At 38.5% G+C, this 19,875-nt stretch overlaps 1 protein-coding gene across 10 annotated transcripts in view; it reads left to right on the top strand.

The window, feature by feature from the left end:
- lpgat1 (lysophosphatidylglycerol acyltransferase 1) overlaps positions 1-19,875 on the top strand; it is a 130,820-nt gene that overhangs the window by 3,195 nt on the left and 107,750 nt on the right. For all 10 annotated transcript variants that reach the window (XM_043695883.1, XM_043695885.1, XM_043695886.1 and 7 more), the window contains exon 3: positions 1,328-1,579. In XM_043695883.1, the coding sequence (XP_043551818.1) occupies positions 1,342-1,579 (238 nt within the window). In that variant the 5' untranslated portion in view covers positions 1,328-1,341. The remainder of the gene's footprint in view (positions 1-1,327; positions 1,580-19,875) is intronic.

The raw sequence follows: 19,875 nt of genomic DNA, 5'->3' as shown, positions 1-19,875 counted from the left end.
ACAAGGGATGAACTCAGATTTCTCCAGTTTACTAATTACCCCTCCCCCACCTTGTCTCAGTCAAATCCCTCGAACTCAGCACCGCCTTCCTAACCTGCAATATTCTTCCTGACCTCTCCGCCCCCAACCAATTCCAGCCAATCACCCTCACCTCGACCTCCTTCCACCTATTGCATTTCCAACGCCCCTCCCTCAAGTCCCTCCTCCCTATCTTTTATCTTAGCCTGCTGGACACACTTTCCTCAATCCTGAAGAAGGGCTTATGCCCAAAACGTCGATTCTCCTGTTCCTTGGATGCTGCCTGACCTGCGCTTTTCCAGCAACACATTTTCAGCTCTGATCTCCAGCATCTGCAGTCCTCACTTTGTCCTACAGCTTTTTAAAGTTAATTGTAAATAATGTAGATTAGTAGCACAGTTACACTCTTAATAATTCTGCTGTCTTGCTCAAGATGTCTCCAATCAGATCTCAACCTGGCGTGAGTATGCAGTGGCTCAAGTAAGAGACTCCAGATGTGTTTAGGTTCTCCACTGAGGGAGGTATAATCTAGTGCAGTGTCAGTTTAAAAAGTGTTCAGATAATGTAATTTTAAGGATTTTGTAATTTTAAAAAGTGTTTTGAAAAAAGCAAATGCTTGCACTTGTGCTCAAAATAATTGTTTCGTTGAAGTTGGAAAGCTTATTCCTGGCAGCAGGTCTACAATTCAGAGTATTCAGCTGCAAATCCTCCTCCAGAAATGGAACATAACAACTGCAGATTTAGTATAGCTGAATTTTGTCCACTACCACACTTTTTATATAGGTTTTCATGATAAACGTGTCCAACTTGTGACTGATTCAGTTTTGTACAGTTCATTTCATTAGTTACATTTTGCACTTGGTTTACTTATACACAATGACCTTGACAGCTACTGCCCTTTGGGCAATAGCTGATTTGCTCCCTAGACATTTCTCAAGCTTCATTGCAAGCTGTGCAGTTGCTGAGTTCTACTTCATAGTATGACCTTTCAATGCTGAATACTATCATAAGATTCAGATACCAATACTTTTCTTTGTGTTCCTTTAGCTCCCTGTCACCAGTATTTTTGAACAATGATCTGCAAGGTTATAACACATTTAGGACTTCTTCAGTACCAATTAAGTGATGACAAGAAATAACTATATCACTTTTATGTCATTACGTAGAACAAACATTAATCGCAACATGTTTGCCAAATGAAGTACAATTTACTATGTTATAGTACTTGCATGTATGTGTTAATCTTAGTGTTTATTTTTCCCTCTTTTTTTTTTTCATTTTGTGCAATAATCTATCATTGTTTCTGCAGGGCTCAGTCGAGGCATGGCAATGAACAGAAAGGAAATACAGCATGGTAGCTGGGTTTTCGTGAAAGGCACAATCCGATTTCTTTTTATGGTTGTCAACAACCTGGTTGCGATTCCATCTTATGTTTTGTATCTCATAGTTCTTCAGCCATTGAAATTGATTGATAGTAAGCTGTTCTGGCACATTGAAGGAATAATGTTCAAATGGCTGCTGGCTATGGTGTCTTCATGGGGTTGGACAGCAGGCTATACAGGTAAGAATTTAAGAGGAGTTGATTATAGATTTTCATATTGCCAAATGAAGTACAATTTACTATGTTATAGTACTTGCATGTATGTGTTAATCTTATTTTAGCAATCAATAAGCTATCATCAATGTGGTTTTTCTTTGTTTCTCGAGCACTTGATCCATAGATATTCTGTTGTGATTAATGTTGGTCGGTAACCTGGTCCAACAATTTCAGTGTCTCACTTATAATTGTACAGTAATAATATTTATACAAGTCTTGTCCTATGGCACTTTTAAAATGATTTTTATTTGTTCTTCTTTGTAGATAGTATTAAATGCTATTTAGGTTCCTGAATGAATAGAAAAACTTGTGATTTTCATTTTTTTTTAAAAGAAAGTTTTTTTGTAAAAAGGCATGTTTCAAAGAGGAAACCTATACTTGCTAATATTTGGTGCTAACTAGCACTAGTTTACATCCAATAACTTTCCTTGTGGCTTGATGGTGTCAGATTGGCTCAAACGTTTTTACCTCCAGTCACAAATTTTTGGGATCAAATCCCAAAGTAGAGTTTGAGCCAAAAAATCAGATCTAACACTCCCATGGAGTACCGACTGAGTGCTCTGCTATTGGAGGAGCTGTCTTTCAGCTGGAATGTTAAGTCCATTTCTCATCTTCCTACTGAATCAAATGTAACAATCTCTTGAAACTATTTTGAAGAAGAGCTGGGGAGTTATCCCTGGTATAAAACAAAAAGTTTTGGAGAAATTAAGCACATCTGAGAGCATCTGTGGAGAGAGAAACAGAATTAATATTGATTCCTAACTCAAAATAGTCAAGGGCCTCAACATTAACTCTGTTTCGCTCTCCACAGATGCTAACCTGTGGAGTTCTCCAGCATTTCCTGTTATTATTTCAGATCTCCAGCAGCTGCAGTATTTTGTTTTTATTTGAGTTTTTCATAGCATTCTGGATGATATTTAAGCATCTCCAACATCACATTGTGATCATTATCACAGTGATGTTTGTGGAAGCTTGCTGTATGTAAATTGGCTGACTGTAATTAGTTTGCTGTAAAGGACTTTGAAATATCTGATGGTCTTGAAAAACATAAATGAAAGTTTTTTTTAGAATTATTGAATATACTTTTATTAAGGAATAAAATCAGCACAAGTATAAAACATCCATTCAAAATGTACATTTTTGATCACATTCATTCATCTTCTGTAACCCACTATTCCTCACTAGAATTGTTTTGTGCATTTATTGGATCTTTTAGTGTGTTTAAAAAAAACTCTACAAGTTGTTGATGTTCATGCTGTTGTTAGAATTGGTGATGAGATTAAAAAATACAGAATTCTGTGGGATAGTACACTACTGAGAATTCCTGTCCTCGATGTCTTGTTGAACGATTTTACCCTCATCTGTGTTTTCTTTTCATTGTACTCTATGATGCAGCTCTCCTTTGGCAAGTGTCTTAAATCAGGATTTCTACCCTCATACAAGACATAATATAAGACAATGTATTTGTGGGAAGATCCTGCATGACCTGCCAGCTCCCTAATGGAAGCGAGTTGGTGCTAAATTTACTCAAAATATTTAATGACATTATATTATGCTGAGAGCTGTGATTCAAATGATTTGCCCAGCAACCCATTGGATGCTGAAGTAAAATATCTAACGACATTAAATAGATACACTTAACAAATATCAGTATTTAGTAAAGAATGTATGTGGGGATATTATATACATCATTAATGCAATGGAAATGAAAGATATTGAAGAGCTTCAAAGTCTGTGAAACACCTGATTTTCTTTGTCACCAAAGTACAGTGAGACCATCTTTTAAAAGCTGCTCCTACCTCTACCATCCTCTTACCCATCAAACTAATTCCCATCTCCCTAGTTTTGAATGCTCATCTTCCACCCATCTACACTCTAGCAAAATGATGCCATTCTAGAGGCCCATCTTATGCTCCTTTGGCTGTGTTCTCTCTAGATTGCTGATGTCCCAACAAAGTAATTGATACTCTTTTTCTTTCAAGACCTCCATCATCTACCTCAACTTCTTACTCTTCTGTTCTTTCACGCTACTGCCGTGTTTCCACCTTCCTTCCTTCCTTCACCCATCTCAGCACAAGGCTTGATCGTGTTGTGACCTGATCAATGCTTATTTCTCCCTCGACCTTCTGTTGAAATCCTTGCAATCAGATTTCATCCCTCCCATAGCAGAAAGAGGCTAAGCAATGACAGATTGGTTCCAATTTTACGTGAACAGAATGTTTCTGCCAGTAGTTTTTTTTTCCTCAGTGCACATTGTCTCCTCCAAAATTCTTTGGGGATCTATCCTTGGTCCTAACTGCTTCTAGATTTTTGCCCTTTAGTGACATCATTTGCAGAAATTGAATTATTAGACACTTGACAGTACAGATTTTGAATACTGCTGAAAAGATGGATATGTTGCTGAAGCTTTTCACTTTGTATTCATCAAGATAAATTCGAGTGCTAAATTTCAAACTATTGTAACAATTTGTACTACAGGAGAGAAGAGAAAATGCTAATTATTTAGCAGCTTGACTGCTTCATTTAGGAGGAAGTGAGGACTGCAGATACTGGAGATCAGAGCCCTGATTCCTGTTGAAGGGCATATGCCCGAGACATCGTTTCTCCTGCTCTCCTCGGATGCTGTCTAACCTGCTGTGCTTCTCTAGCACCGCATTCTCTACTCTGCCTCATTTGAGGAATTGAACATTCTGCAGTCATCAGAAAATACCGCCTCTAACCTTATGATCAAGGCAAGGTCAGGGAGGCTTACGCTGCAGTTTAGAGTCCTACCTCACGAATAGAAGGCCTGGATTCCAGAGTTAGTGATATTTTAGGAGGTCTAGTGTTGCAGTGGTAATTGTTCGACGTTTCTTGATTCGAAAAAGTCTACCTTAAAAATATCTTTGGAGTGATGTCTTGGAGCTATTGATTGGTCTCCAGTAGCCGTAAGTTTCTTGTGTATGTTTAATTTCCATGCACTTATTTGACTGAATTTTTGTCTACCCCTCCTACCTAACCTTTAGTTCAATCTCCCCTTCTTTTCACTTGCGTCGCTATGAAACATCTTAGGCCTAGGAAATTATTGTTGGTTTAAAAGCATTGAATACAAGCAATTAATGAGACTAGGCACATTTCCAAAGACCGGCAAGTTGCTCTGAGTCTCCTGACAACTTACTAGTGACCATTTCATAGGCCATTAGACTTTGGACACATACCAGCAATTTGATTGGAATAGGATGTAAGGGGGGAAAAAAAAGAGAGAATTTTGAAGTAAGAACAGTGTGTCTGTATTTCAGAGAACAAGGCTGAGAGCAGCTTAATGTTTTTTAAAAAGACATTTGAATGTTATTATTTTAATTGAGATATATTGTCAGTATGCATTATTGGAGAAATGTTCCCTGTTCATACCGAGCCACTTTGGACATGAAGTATCTGAGCACTATTTTACATATCTTTGAACATACTGTGACTTGATGTTGAACTAATCCAGTAAGTAGCTATTGTTTGCTGGATGTGATCCTACATTACACCACCATGTTTTAGTCGTGTTATTTGTAGGGGGCGGGGGGGGGGGGGGGGTTGTTGCAGTGTAGACTTCTAAATTACAAGCAATGTATAATTGCAATAGTAATTGGCATTATGTAGTAATATGTAGTTAAGTTGTTAATTGTGAACATTTTGATGTGGTCTTGTGCAGATTTGCTACAATTTGTCCTATTCAGGATTTCTCAGATTTTGTTCTTGCACAGTAACCTACTGCTGGGGTCAGCATTCCACTCTGTTTCCATGGCATTGCTGTGTGAGTGCTGGATGGCAATATTCCATGATGGCCTAATAAATATATGTGCACTTCCTGTTTGTCTCCCACGTTAATGGTGCCTTTTATTAACCATGATTGGTGAAACTAATGAAGTTGAACCCATAATTTCTTGTCCTTTTCACAGAGCACCTGTGAGCTTGAACAGAATCTATTTATTTAAAAAATAAGCCTGAAGAAAATTACAAATAACATCAAAAGATTAACAGAATGTAATGGAAGTTGTATTGACTTGGACTGTCATTTACATGTCAGCCCTAATCGGAGTGAAGGTCTGACAGTAATAGAAGCTACTAGTACTCAGAGTTGAAGTGGTTCAACTGGAGGACTGTGTCACAGCCATGGAATTTCTATTATCAGCAAGTCCTAAGGACTTGCAAGTTTGTTAAGCATGATCACACTCTCATAATTCCCAGGCAACATGAGTGAAAAGAGAAACAGTTATGCTTTGAATCAAACATGACATAAATTGTCATGTCTTATTTCCTGGAATTCCATACTGACTCTTGATTTCCTTACTGTGCTTATTTAGATATTTGATTAGTGCCTCCTTAAGTATCTGTTCCAGAGCAAGCCCACAACAAATGTCAGGCTCCCTCGATCTTTGCTTTCCTGGATTGCCCTTGTACTTTTCAAAAAAAACTATTCATTTTATCTTTTATCTACTTTCCAATCATTAAGGAACTGCTCCCATTTCTAACAATTTCCCAATAATAGTGCTGTGCTCATGACCAGTTTCATGGATCACTTGTAGGAAGTTCAACTTGGCCTGATGCCTTGTTTCCCTTTACTAACTAAGGTTGAGTTTCAGACTCTACTCCTTTCTCAGTAATGCTGGAAATACAATCACTTTTCTGGATGTCTCTGTGAACACAAAGTATAATCGATTTAATATTTTCTGTCATGGCGTTATTTCCTTTTCTGTGCAGTTGTGCTTAACTGTTTGCTGAGAGTATATATTTGCCATTTATTTTATTATTCCCTGCCATACTATACTCCATTCCCAGTTTCTTTTTTGATGTCAGTTTTTTTTTTTCTTTTCAATCCATTGTGCAACTTGTGACTTTAGAGAGATCCACCCTCTAACATTTTTCAAAGATAACCTTTATTGCTGGCAATGTTGCTCGCTGCTTTCTGTTACTCTAATTTCTAACAGCAAGTGTGAATTTTTTTCAATGATTGTATATTGTATTCTTTTTATTGTTGGTTACAGCACATGCTTGATTATAGTTTGTTACTAATAATTGCCACTCCAGGCTGCAGAGAACGGAGAGCCCACACTGGGGGCTTTATACACCTTGGGGCAAAGTAAAACTGAAGTCAAGTCAGGATAGCCTTTTTATGATGGACTGACTTTTGTCATTGTTTTTAGGTGAGGATGCATCTCGCATTCCAAGTTTTAGAATCAATGGGTCAGAAAATGTCAGTTACATTTCTTAGGGCTGTTTACAGCATGTGTATATATTCGGCAATTGCAGTTTACTAGGTAAAGTTACATTTAGAATCCTGTGTATGTTAGTTTATCTAGCATGGAGAAATTAACTATGAGAGATGCAATTATAATGTGCATTATTCAGGAATACGGTAGAACCTCGATTATCCGAATGAGGCAGGCGCGAAGTATTTTGTTCGGATAACTGGAAACAAATGGTAATTTGAGTGCCGATTATCAAAAATTTCTTGGTTATCCAGCAATGCACACCATAATGCCGTTTAACTGATAACTGCTGAGTTGCCTAATGCCGAGACCTTGAGATCTTGTTCAGATAATCCGAAATTTGGATACTTGAAGTTCTAATGTATTTTAAAAGTACCAAGAGCTGTGCTGTGGGCCGTATCACAGAATCACAATGCTGAGAAAGACCATTTGGCTCAGATGATCCATACCAGTGTTTATGCACGACATATGCCTCTTTCTCACTGCAGAGGCATCAGTTATTTTTAAATCACTGATGTCGGGGATCAGCATGTGATTTTTGATATCAAAGACTTTTGCCATTTGAGGAACATGAGTAAAGTGTATAATTATTAATATCCATTTTGTATTGAATTTTATTCTGTGACCAATTATACCGGGACCCTCAACTGGCAGGTCCAAACCCAGTTTGATCAGAAATTCTTACATGTTTTTTTTTAAAACAAAGGAATATGTATCATCCCAGTATCCATCAAAGCACACTGACATTTATGCAAAGCATGGACCAGAAGTATTAGACGGTCGTCAGTTATTGGCATTCTACTAATCCAAGAGAATCAAAATCCCCACAAAACACTTGTACTGGTCTGATGCAGTGCATAACATCAATTGGAAATGTCAGATTGGGGAAAAATATGTTCTAAATCTAATTGTAGGCCTGGTGTCCTTAAGCATGTATTGTTTAAGAAGCAATAGCAATTGTGCCAGGTTAACATAGTACTCTTTAATGCTTACTCCTACAGAACAAAATCCAACTACCAAATCCAACTACGCTGCAGAAATTCACCCCCAAATTCTCATTCCCTCATTGAATATGAACTACTCTTCTTCCATCCCCACCTCTGGTTAAGACATCCTATGTTTTCATCCAGAACTTGAGGGCAATTTACGCTTGTCTTGGCATCCAAATGAGCACAAATTTTATCCACCCATTAGGTTGAACTTGCCAATCCTATGATCTCCTAAATGTTTCAAAATGACCATTTAACAATTTTTTACATTTTGTCATTTTTATTCTAGAGAAACTTTGGATGATGCTTTTGCAAGACTAGTTTCTTGTTCTTATGCTGATTATTGACTCATAAATGAGCTTGACTGTCAGAAATGGATGGATATTTTTGTTTAAAACAAAGAAGCCTTTCCACCAAAAGAAGAACAAATCTGGTTGTTTTGCCACTTGAAGTGAGAAAAAAAAATTATTGCAGCTACGTTACAAACATGAATTTTATTGCTTTTGTCTTTGTTGCATGGTATTCTTGGACTTGCGCATGGTATTCTTGAATTGGCTTTTTCTCAGGTTATGCTGAAGGCCAATTTATTCTGGGCAAAAGTGAGGTCAGTTTCCAGTCAGTACCGTGTTAAATTATTGTGGCTAGATTCCAATAAAAGAGTTTTGACTGGGTAGAAAGTGCACATATGAACAGTCACACAAATAACTTAGTTATTTCACTAGCTGGTCTTGCTGATCAGCACATATTCAGTTGATCACATTGTGATCTTTCCCAGAAACTTGCAGACACTTGCTGTTCATGTGAAAAAGGATCACTTCATTGAGGTTAGGACAGAAAATTCTGGCCGTATATGGGACTTTGCTGCATTGCTGTGAAGCATCAGTTTCATAAATTCTCAATCACTTTGAAATGCTGGACTGTCATAGGCAAACTGCTGCCATTTCCTCATAGATATTTGTAATCAATCTATTCGGAGAAGTTATTATACGACTCTGGTTGAGGAAGGTCTTGAACCCAGGGTTGCCGGCTCAGAAGTGGGGGCATGACCATTACTCCACGAAAACCACCCTTTCTTATAACAAAGCCTCACTAACATTAACCGGATGGGTGATCTTTTTGTAGTTGAGGGAGAAATAATGGCAAGATACTAGAGGGACTTGTTGGCCCTCTTTCAGTAGTGCCTTGAGGTAACTAGTTGAATAAGTGGAACATCTGATTGACACCATCAAAACTAAGTGGAAGTCAACCAAAACTACCTTTTTAAGTAATAGGGAGACTTAAATCTGCAGTCTTTGTATTCCATGACTGAGTCATCTGAATGTGGCTACCAAAGTGCAGCTGTAGTGGATCTGAAATTTTAAATGCCTGTGGGAATAAACAAAAAGACAAAAAGTTGGATAGCTTTCACTCTGGTGATATAAGTGCTTGTTTCCAAGATCATGTTTGTGTTGTTCTAATTTTTGGTTATGTCCTTGACCAGTACTTCATATGTGATTTCTAATGTTTTGATTCCTAACATTGTGGACACTAATAACTTAGTCATTTCACTAGCAAATATTCAGTTGTCTCTAGGAATTCATTGAAACCATATTTTGTAAGGCCAGAATGCTCATAATATAACGATGTTAACAGCCAAAAAAAAGTAGTAGTAATGTTATAATATTTTACCCATGTAAACTATTTTTTGTATATTTGTATTTCTTATTGCTACAGATTTGTTGATAGTGATGAGGGAACTTGGTTAAAAACAATCTTGTAGTTCACCAAAAGTACGCAGAACATACTGAATTTGCTCTGGTGTGTTGATACCAAGAAACCAAATATATCTGTTAACAGCACTGCCTTACTATAATTGGCGAGCTATGAGCAGCATTGATAATCACAGTAAAGAAATTTCAAGGTGGTGCATTCACACTATGCCTGCATGGTGAAGGAAAACATCTAGCAACCTGGATCACCTGTGAGAATTGTGTAATGAAATTTAGTTCATAAGTAGTGTGTTTCTGCAGACTTCAGACAGAAAACCTTGTTAGTTGTACTGTAATGTGAAAATAAAGAACCAAGGGAAGGAGAATTGAAAATACTTGGACAATTCAAAGTGCGTTAATATCTTAAATTAGTGCTATTTTACCTTGAGGGGAAATTTTTTACAAAGTCTTTTTTTTAAGGATTTCTTCATTGATGGTGTTGTATTCTGATACACTATTCAAATATAGAGGAAATTCTATCATTTTTTGTTGTAAACTGGACTGAAACATTTTCTTAACAGCTAGTAACAGACAGATGTCAATTGTTTCTTTTCAATTTAAAGGTCATCAGATTACATTCACTATGCTGGGCTCCTGCTTTGCATGGAGCTTTTCTTGTATTGTGTAATGTACTTAAATTGTGATTTGACATAAGTAATCTAATTGCAAGTACCTTAATCATTTTGGATATTTCTTGGGTCTGACCAGATGGTTGCTGCAAGGCATAACTACTCTTTGCTTCTTTGTTTATTTAATTGTGCCATAGTTGTCGATTTGGTTACACTTTCCTTTTGCCACTGTCTGCTTGGAAAGCATTCCATACTGGTCACTGTCTGTAATGTGAGATACACTATGGTAGGCCTTTCAGAAGTATACTTAAGAGCTACACTATGCACTGATGAAAACAAAGATGAAGCATTTGTTGTACTGAGCTGGCTTGTTACAAGTATGTATTGTATTCCCTAACTTTGAGAGTTGAAAACACAGTGGAATAGTTTGGGTAAGGTAATGTAGTTGTGTACGATGCATTAAAGGTCAGGATTAACCTGATATATCATAATTCCTTTTATTGGTGGTTTGACATCTCTCTTTGCAAATTATGTTGATATTATAGCTTTAAATAGAACTCTATTAATTTCAGTTACAACAAACTTAATTGATTATAGTGCATTTAATATAGCTAAACTTCCAAAGGCACTTAAAAACAATATTAAAAGAAATGACACTGAACCATAGAATGACGTAAAAGGAGAGATGACTAAAAGTTGGTTAAAGCTGTGTAAGTATCAGGAGTATCCTGAGAGGCGGGGAGATTTAGGAGAGGAATTCCAAAGCATAGAACCAAAGCAGTTAAAAACGGTTGCCGCGAACTGCAACACCCTGTTGAGATTTGGGATTCCAAGCTCCAAGACAGCAATGGCTGCTGTGAGATCCGACCAAGTGTGAACAACTGCAAGGCCTTTTATTTATTTATCTATTTATTAATGATGGATGTGTTTTAACAGATGAATGTTTGAGGTCTGATTCCTGTTCCGAAAAGAGAAGTTAAAAGGTTGGTTAATTTTTTTTTTAAATCCCTGAAAATTAACCACTTTGGGCAAAATCTTAATGCTTTGAAGCATAAGACTATAAGATGTCAGAGCAGAAGTAGGCCATCAGCCCATTGATTCTGCTATGCCATTCAATGAGATCATGGTTGATCTGCTAAACTTTATCTCTGCTTTCCTGCCTTTTCCACATCAACATGGGAATGGTGAAAAATCTGGGAGAATTGCATGAGAAGTTCAGCAAGGCCTTTTTGTATGCTGTGAGCAGTTGACATGAGAGCTTTGGCAAATAGGGTTAAGGAGGATCCTAAGAGATTCTGCAAGTACATTCAGAAAAAAGGCATAACTAGGGGGAAAATAGGGCCCCTTAAAAATCAATAAGGCTGTCTGTGTAGAACTGTAGGAAATGGGTGAGATACTAAATGAGTATGTTGTGTCAGTATTTACAGTGGAAGCTAGAAAACTTGAATAAATAAATAGTGACATCATGAAGCATGTCGATATTACAGAGGAAGTGGTGCTGGATGTCTTAAAATGCATAAAGGTGAATAAATCCTCAGTACCTGATCAGGTGTGCCCTAGAAGTTTGCGGGAAGCTAAGGAAGTGATTGCTGGGCCCAATGCTGAGATATTGATGTCATCTATAGCCACTGGTGAGGTGCCGGAAGTCTGAATGGTGGCTAATGTGGTGTATTATTAAAGAAAGGTGGTAAGGAAGACCCATAAAACTACAGATTGGTGAGCCTGACATAAGTGCTGGGTAAGTTGAAGGTGATTCTGTGAGACAGGATTTATATATATTTGGAAAGGTCTGATTAGGGATAGTCAACATGGCTTAGTGATTTCCCATGCACAAACTTGACTGAGTTTTTTGAAGAAGTGACAAAGAAGATTGAAGGCAGAGCAGTATACGTTCTGTATGAGCTTCAAGGTATTTGACAAGGTTTAGTAAGATTAGATCACATGGAATCTAGGGGGAGCTAGCCATTTGTATACAAAATTAGCTTGAAGGTACAAGACTGTGGGTGGTGGTGGAAGGTTGTTTTTCCAGACTGGAGACCTATGGCTAGCAGTGTGTCACAAGGATCTGTGCTGGGTCCGCTACGTTTTATCATTTCTATAAGTGATTTGGATATGAATATCGGAGGAATAGTTAGTAAGTTTTCAGATGACACCAAAATTGATGGTGTAGTGAAGAATGAAGAATGTTACGTCAGTACAATGGGACCTTGATTGGAGAGCCAATGGGTCCAGGAATGGCAGATGGAGTTTAATTTAGATAAATATGTGGTGCTGCATTTTGGAAAGGCAAATCCGGGCAGGACTTATACATTTACTCCTGGAGAGTCTTGCTGAACAAAGAGACTTTGAAGTATAGATTTGCAGTTCCTTGAAAGTAGAGTCTCATGTAGAAATGATAGTGAAGAAAGGTGTTTGGTATGCTTGCCTTTGGTCAGTGCATTGAATATAGGAGTTGGGATGTGACGTTGCAGGTGTACAGGACATGGGTTAGGACACTTTTGAAATACAGCATTCAATTCTGGCCTCCCTCCTCTAGGAAAGATTATGTTAAACTTGAATGGGTTCAGGAAATGTTTACAAGGATGATGCTAGGGTTGGAGGTTTGAGCTGTAGGGAGAGACTGAATAGGCTGGGACTGTTTTCACTGAAGCATTGGAGGCTGAGGGCTGAATTTTATAGAGATTTATAAAATCATAATGGGCATGTAGAGGGTGAACAGCCAAGGTCTCTTTTTTTTTCAGGGTATGGGAATCCAAAGCTAGAGCGCATAGTTTTAAGTTGAGAGGGGAAAGATTTAAAAGGGACCTAAGGGACACCTTTTTCAAGTAGAGTGTGGTGTATGTATAGAATAAACTGTCAAAGGAAGGGGTGGAACCAGGTGCCATTAACATTAAAAAGGCATCTTGATGGGCACATGAATAGGAAGAATTTAGAGGGATCGAGACCAAATGTTGGCAAATAAGACTGGATTAATTTAGGATGCTGATCGGCATGGACGGGTTGGACTGAAGGGTCTGTTTCTGTCGCTGCATAACTGTATGACTCTAGTTGCATTTTCTATCAGACTCTGTCGTCAAGATAAGATTCTGTTTGGGGAGTGGTGAGAAACCTATCAATGGGGATTTTTTTTTTCTTATCACCCTCCTCAACTTCCAATCCCATCTCATTAATTTTAAGCTTCCTATCAAATAGGATACTGAGAATTCCAGATGTGAAAGTCTGAGTGTGTTTCTAGCGTCTCCAGCTCACCATTTGCTCCTGTAACTGCCATTTGAGGTATCTCGCACTAATTTCTCAGACACTCCTGAGCACATCTCACATCTGTGATGCCAACTTCCCCAAGTCATCGTGGATCATCTCCAATGCACTTGCTTTGGAGCAAACTAGCAACTATCATTGTGCTGCTGGAAGGGCACTTTGTACACAGGGCCATGTTTTGGATCAAGCTGTATCTTTTGCACTTGCCCACTCAGCCAGTATTTAAATATTCATAGCATTTATTGTATTCCCTTGCTATTTATTACTTGTGTATTAGCAAGTTTTGAGAAGATTTGTAGCTCAGGTTGAGGTTTTGGATGTAGGTTTGCTCACTGAGCTGAAAGGTTCATTTCCAGACCTTTCGTTACCTTACTAGGTAACATCTTCAGTGGACCTCACGCGAAGCAATGCTGAAAATTCCTGCTTTCTATTTATATGTTTGGGTTTCTTTGGGTTGGTGATGTCATTTCCTGTGGTGATGTCACTTCCGGCTCCTTTTCTCGGGATTGTAGATGGTTCTAACTTGATGTGTTTGTTGATAGAGTTCCGGTTGGAATGCCATGCTTCGAGGAATTCTCATGCGTAATTTTGTTTGGCTTTTCCTAGGATGGATGTATTGTCTCAGTCGAAGTGGTGTTCTTCCTCATCCATATGTGAGGATACGAGAGAGAGAGTGTCATGTCATTTTGTGGCTAGTTGGTGTTCATGTATCCTGGTGGCTAGTTTTCTGCCTGTTTGTTCAATGTAGTGTTTGTTACCTTGCGTGGTATTTTGTAAATGACGTTGCTCATTGTCCGAGTAGGGTCTTTCAAGTTCATTAGCTGCTGTTTTAGTGGGTTTGTGGGCTACCATCAATTATGCATAGCCAGGCAGCTCTTAACAGGTGGGTTAGCATGTTGTTATATGGTACATTGCAATGTCACACCCACTCTTTCATAATGTACTGGCATCGTACCAGCTTGACGTATACATCAAGCAAACTACCATGTCTCAAATTTTTAATCCTCATTGTCCACAGAGGCACCAGTCAGGGGAGTCTGGTACACTAAATTAATGGCAATTTTCCATATCCGTCAAAGGCTTTCGACATGGCCAGACATTTGATCGGGGCACACATGGTCAACGAGTTGTACCTCTTCAGTCTTGCAAGTGCATCACAGTCCTATGGGTCCAGTGCAACCTATCCAGCAAATCATGGGAACACCGCTGGGAGTTGTAGAACTATCAGATCAGTCAGAGGTGTGGTCACTCATTCTTTGGGGTTATTCTTTGGCTAAGTTACTCAGTGTCTAGCCACAGTCAGCCTGATGATTCCATAACTAAATGCTGGGTTGAACAGGGAGTAGCAGTAGGTTTTTGGGGCTGGTGCTGTGGAAGATGGAGGAAGAGTGCTGGGAAGCAGTGGGGATGAAGGCAGTGTAGAGGAAAGTTGACACTGGAGGGAGGGGAGCGTAGAAGGGCGAATGGTTATGCAGGAGAAGTGTGCTCAATGGTGAGCAGCACCCTAACTTTTGTGACAGAAGACAGCCACTGTTGGCTTCCATCATTCTGTAAAATCATAAGTATATATTGGAATGAAACTAGCTGCAACTACAATGAGTGGGTGGGGTAAATGCTGTTATCTGCGAGAGAGGGTCCTACAAGTTAGATCTATGTAGAACATTCAGAGGGAAACATGTATAGTGAAGGTGACACACTGGCAAACTCAACATTCCTTATGACCTTGAGCATTAGCCTACTGTGTGCAGTCCAACTCCTTCCTTCGTTCAAGGACTCCTCACCATTTCGTGCAAGCCAACAGCTCTACTCCACTAGTGCCTGTGATTTTAATCCCTTTTAAAAGATAAATCCCTGTTGTCAAAGTTGCAGGCACCTGCGATTCACTCATTGTATGTTCATGGTACACCCAGCTGTTGCTTCCATACCTTGGTCCAGGAAACAACATGTAGGGATAAGACTTCAAGTTTGCAAGAGTGGGAGTGGATGTTGCATGTGAAAGTGAGGGGTGCAGCATGAGTCTTGGTGGGACTGAGTATAATGGCAGAATTGGACTGCAAGTGAAGTGGCAGAGAGAAGATGATGGCACTTACCCTGATGGATGCAGAAAGTCATTGACTTGCTTCCTGCATTGCTGGGTGTTTCTCCGGGCAGTTGAAACTTCACTGACTCCGAGAGCGACCTTGGCTCAGACTGACAAGATCTGTTGTTGTGGCATTCTCTGGTAGTGCTGGGCAATATCACCAGATCTCCTCTGCACCACTCCATCCATCGGAACAGCAAGGTCCTTTGTTACCTATTGCAGCATTAATTTCCCTTTAACTGCCATGCCCTCAAGTTGTGTGTGTGTGTAGCAGTTCAGAGCAAAATTGCTACTGGCAAATTTTTTCCCACTCTGGCAAGTGAGCGAATTCAGCCAGAATTGGACAGTTGAGTGCTACAGGTGCAAAGTAAGTAGCTTACAATAAATTTTTCTTTGGTGTCTTGATAAACTGAATGGTTTTTGGTCTTACATAAGAGATGTATAATAGTAAAAGGTACATTAGAGCTTCATAGGCTCATAAAATGCTGCGCATTTTAATTAAGCAAGAATAAGGTTCAACAAAATGTGTAATCGTGCATTCAAAAAAAATTAAAGGAAAGGCAAAAAAGATAGCATTGTAACAAATGCTGTAATATGGTTGGTCCAGTAATTAAATTTATGACATAACCCATAGCTTAAGGATAACTATGGATTTGACCCAAGCCACTTACACCTACTTCGTCCACCCTCCCAGAAAAGAAATCAAGCATTGTCAGAATGTGGAGAATGTAGGACTAATGCCTTTGCACACAATTTTGTGCAAGCTTCTCTAAATTCTAAAAACAAATGAAAAAAAGTTGAATGAAAGTGGAGGGACAATTTGGCTCCTGATACAAGAAAGAAATGTGACCCAAAATTTGGACTGACAACATTATGGAAAGCAGATATGAAGAGAAACAAACATATGTTTAATAACTTACAAGAAACTGAAGTGTGAAGTACAAATCCAGGACAACCGAAACCTTTTTTCCCTATACCCCATTTCTTCCTTGAAAATTGCAATGATCCCTCAGCAAGAACCGTGTGGGAATACTTACCTTGCCTTTTACTATTACACATCTCTAATGTAAGACCAAAAACCATTCAGTTTACCAATACACCAAAGAAAAATTTATTGTAAGCTACTGTTTTGTAAAAGGTCAGTAGCTGAAAATGGCATCGCTTTCATAACATGTCTTTCCTTACATGATGAGTCTTTATCCTAGAGTATAAAAAAGGAAACTTAGACCTTGGTATTTAGTTATAAGACCTTATGTTACAAGTCCAGGTTGCCACACTTCCTGCTACTTGTTACTTTCATGAAGTAATGGAATTTCTGAAATGGCAAAACTTTTTTTAAAACTTAAATTGCTGTTTTAATATTGTAAAATGTTTCATGGGAGTGTGATCAGGCAAAATTGACAGGATGCAGAGATTAAACAAAGAAACCTCATGTTTCACTTTGTAGCCTCGGTACAATAGCATTGATTAGGAGATCAATAATGGTGTCTTTCTCATTCACTTCAAGAGGGGGAGGAAACCAGGCTCAGATAATTTTCAGACAAATTCTTGATAAGACCATAACAAATCTTTATTTTGAAATATTTCTTTGTTCCATTATGGTTACTTCTCACAAATGCTCAGATAAAGTATGGCCTTCAACTTGAAGTATGTTAGTTATGAAGAAAAGTTTGAAAAATGTATTTTCTGTAATCTAGAGCTCAATGGAGCACTTTTATTATTTTGGATCCATTACTGAATCTCTTCAATATTTAGTAGTTTTGAGTTAGATTGAGGAACAGGAGCTATTAGTTTATACTTAGTTATTGATGTGGCCAAGAATGAGTCTGAAGACACTTAACTATTGTCTAATGACTTCAGCTGTATTAAAACAAAGGCATTGTAAATGGGTTTTTTTCAAACCCAGGAAAATAGAGTGAAATAAAAGTCTATTTACAAGTATCTGATCGTCAAAGAAGGAGAAGCCAGCATCCAATGTGATAATGCAGGGATTGTTTGACCCACTTTCTAGCTGTTTGTGCAGAATTTGTCTTTAGGAACAAAATATACTTTAAAATGAAAAAAGCAGTTCTTTGTAGAATTTAAAGGGCTGTCAATTGAATCTTGATAATGCACTTCAGTCTACTTTTAAAGCAGTCTTCAGGCTTTTTTAACATCAATTGCCGAGACAATAAACTTCTGATACAGGTGTCTCATCTGTTGCAAAAGCAGTCTGGTTTGTATTTCTACAATGAAAATATAAAACATGCGATGTCTATATTGGATGGTGATCTCCCCCCAAGATTTGCTGCCTAAACCATGATTGCAAAAATATCCCCTTTGCCATTTCCACTTCTGTTCATTTAATCCTTATTTATTAAGAGTATGAACTAACCTGCATTTATAGAACGTATTTCACAGCCACAAGTCTTCCATAAATGCTACTAAACCAGTGGAGTACTTCAAATTGTTGTTAGGCTGCCACATTTTCCCATATCATAACACTATCTCTGGAGACTAAGGTCTCACAAAGAGTCATAGATTCTGTCAGATATAGCAATTGTTTTTTAGTAATCTTAATTGACAGCCAATACACAGTAAAATTTCCTATTCTTTATATATCCCATATTGTCTTTTATGCCCACTTGTGAGAGCAGGCAGTGAGTCTGCTTAACATCTAAATGAATTACCCCACTAGGCACGATATTGAGGGAATGTCACATTACCATCTAGTGTGGCATTCCCTCAATACCACACTTGGTGAATAATGTGGATTATTTCTTCAAGACAGTGGAGTGGGGTTTGAAGCCATGACTATTTGACTCAGTTGAGTATGCTACCACATTGATGCATTTCTAGTACTTCAAATCTGTAGACCTTTTGTGAAAAAAATATCCTAGTCTCTAGGCTAGTTTCCCCATCCGGTTCCCATGTCATGCACATCTTGTTTGAGACTAATAAATATATCATCGAAATAAAATATCTAAAAAATGCTTGGGAGAGACTACATTTTTGAAATGATTCTCCAAATTAAATGCTCTACTTTGTTTTTATATTAAACTGATTCTACAGAGTGAGTGTGCATATTCTATCTTGGCCAAATAAATACCCAGCAGTTGGGTGTTGATCACTCCATGGAGAAAGTGAGGTCTGCAGATGCTGGAGATCAAAGTTTCAACTTTATTGCTGGAACAGCACAGCAGGTCAGGCAGCATCCAGGGATGCTGCCTGACCTGCTGTGCTGTTCCAGCAATAAAGTTTCAACTGTTGATCACTCCATACCTTGATCTCGATATTAAATTGGCACTGGTTTCCATGTAGGTCAGACAGCCCCTAAACTATACTGTCTTTTTATTACATCATCAAAGGCTAATGGAATGTTGGCCACTATCTCTAAAAAGGATAGAATACAAAGGGGTGAAAGTTATTACTACTATATAAAGTTCTGGCTAGACTCCATTTAAAATGTAATGTTCACTCTGGCTGTTGCACCTTGGGAACAATATACAGTAGTAGCAGTAGAAGTACTCCGTGAGATGCAGCTGAATAATACTGATGCTTAAAGGTTTCTAAAATCTAAATCTTATTTATCTTGTAGTCCAAGATCCGTTGCATTGGTTTCTCCTCATATTCTGCACCATAGGCTTTGATCTCTTCCCACCGCCAGCCACCACCACTCCTCCCCAGCCTCAAAATCTATCCTTTACCCATCCTCTTTCTCATCGACAAGCTAATCCACAACATCATAATGTGCAATCATATTCCACTTCTACATAAGCAGCATTCAGATTCTCCTAGCCACAACACTTTGACAGCTGCAATGTCAACCATTGCCAGCTGAGCAGAAATTTTCACCAACAAAATAACGTAAAGATTGAAGTCGCTGCCATCAACTCCATTCTCTACCTAGAGAAGTTCTGTCACTCACTCTAACAACTGTTTGAAGTTTTACCAGCTGTTCTCAAACTTGGCATCAACTTAACCACTGAGCTTCTGAATCCAGAGTCGTCTTATCACTAAGACTGTGTCTATTTTCACTCCTCTAACATGTTCTGAGTTTACCCTATCTCGGGTTATCTGCTGCTGGAACTCTCCTTTTTTTTACTCAATAGGCTTGACCATTACAATGGTCAATCAGTCATGTGTTACCCTCCATAAACTTAAACATCATCCAAAGTTCTGCTGCTCGTGTCCTTGCTCAATGCAAATGCTGTTTATCTCTCACCCCTGTACTCACTGAAGTATATAGCTCCTGACTAGGAACACTTTGATTTTAAATTGTCCGTCCTTGATTTTCATGACCATCCCTGATGCTTTCTTTTTTTTTGTTTCCCCCACCATTTTTGGCCATGCTTTCAAGTGCTAAGGCCCAGAGTTTGCATGTTCTCCCTGTGTCTGCA

This window comes from Chiloscyllium plagiosum, chromosome 9 (assembly GCF_004010195.1).
Source record: "Chiloscyllium plagiosum isolate BGI_BamShark_2017 chromosome 9, ASM401019v2, whole genome shotgun sequence".
In the NCBI taxonomy this organism is placed as follows: domain Eukaryota; kingdom Metazoa; phylum Chordata; class Chondrichthyes; order Orectolobiformes; family Hemiscylliidae; genus Chiloscyllium; species Chiloscyllium plagiosum.
Note: the sequence above shows the minus strand (reverse complement) of the source record. Positions and strands in the feature narration are given on the sequence as shown.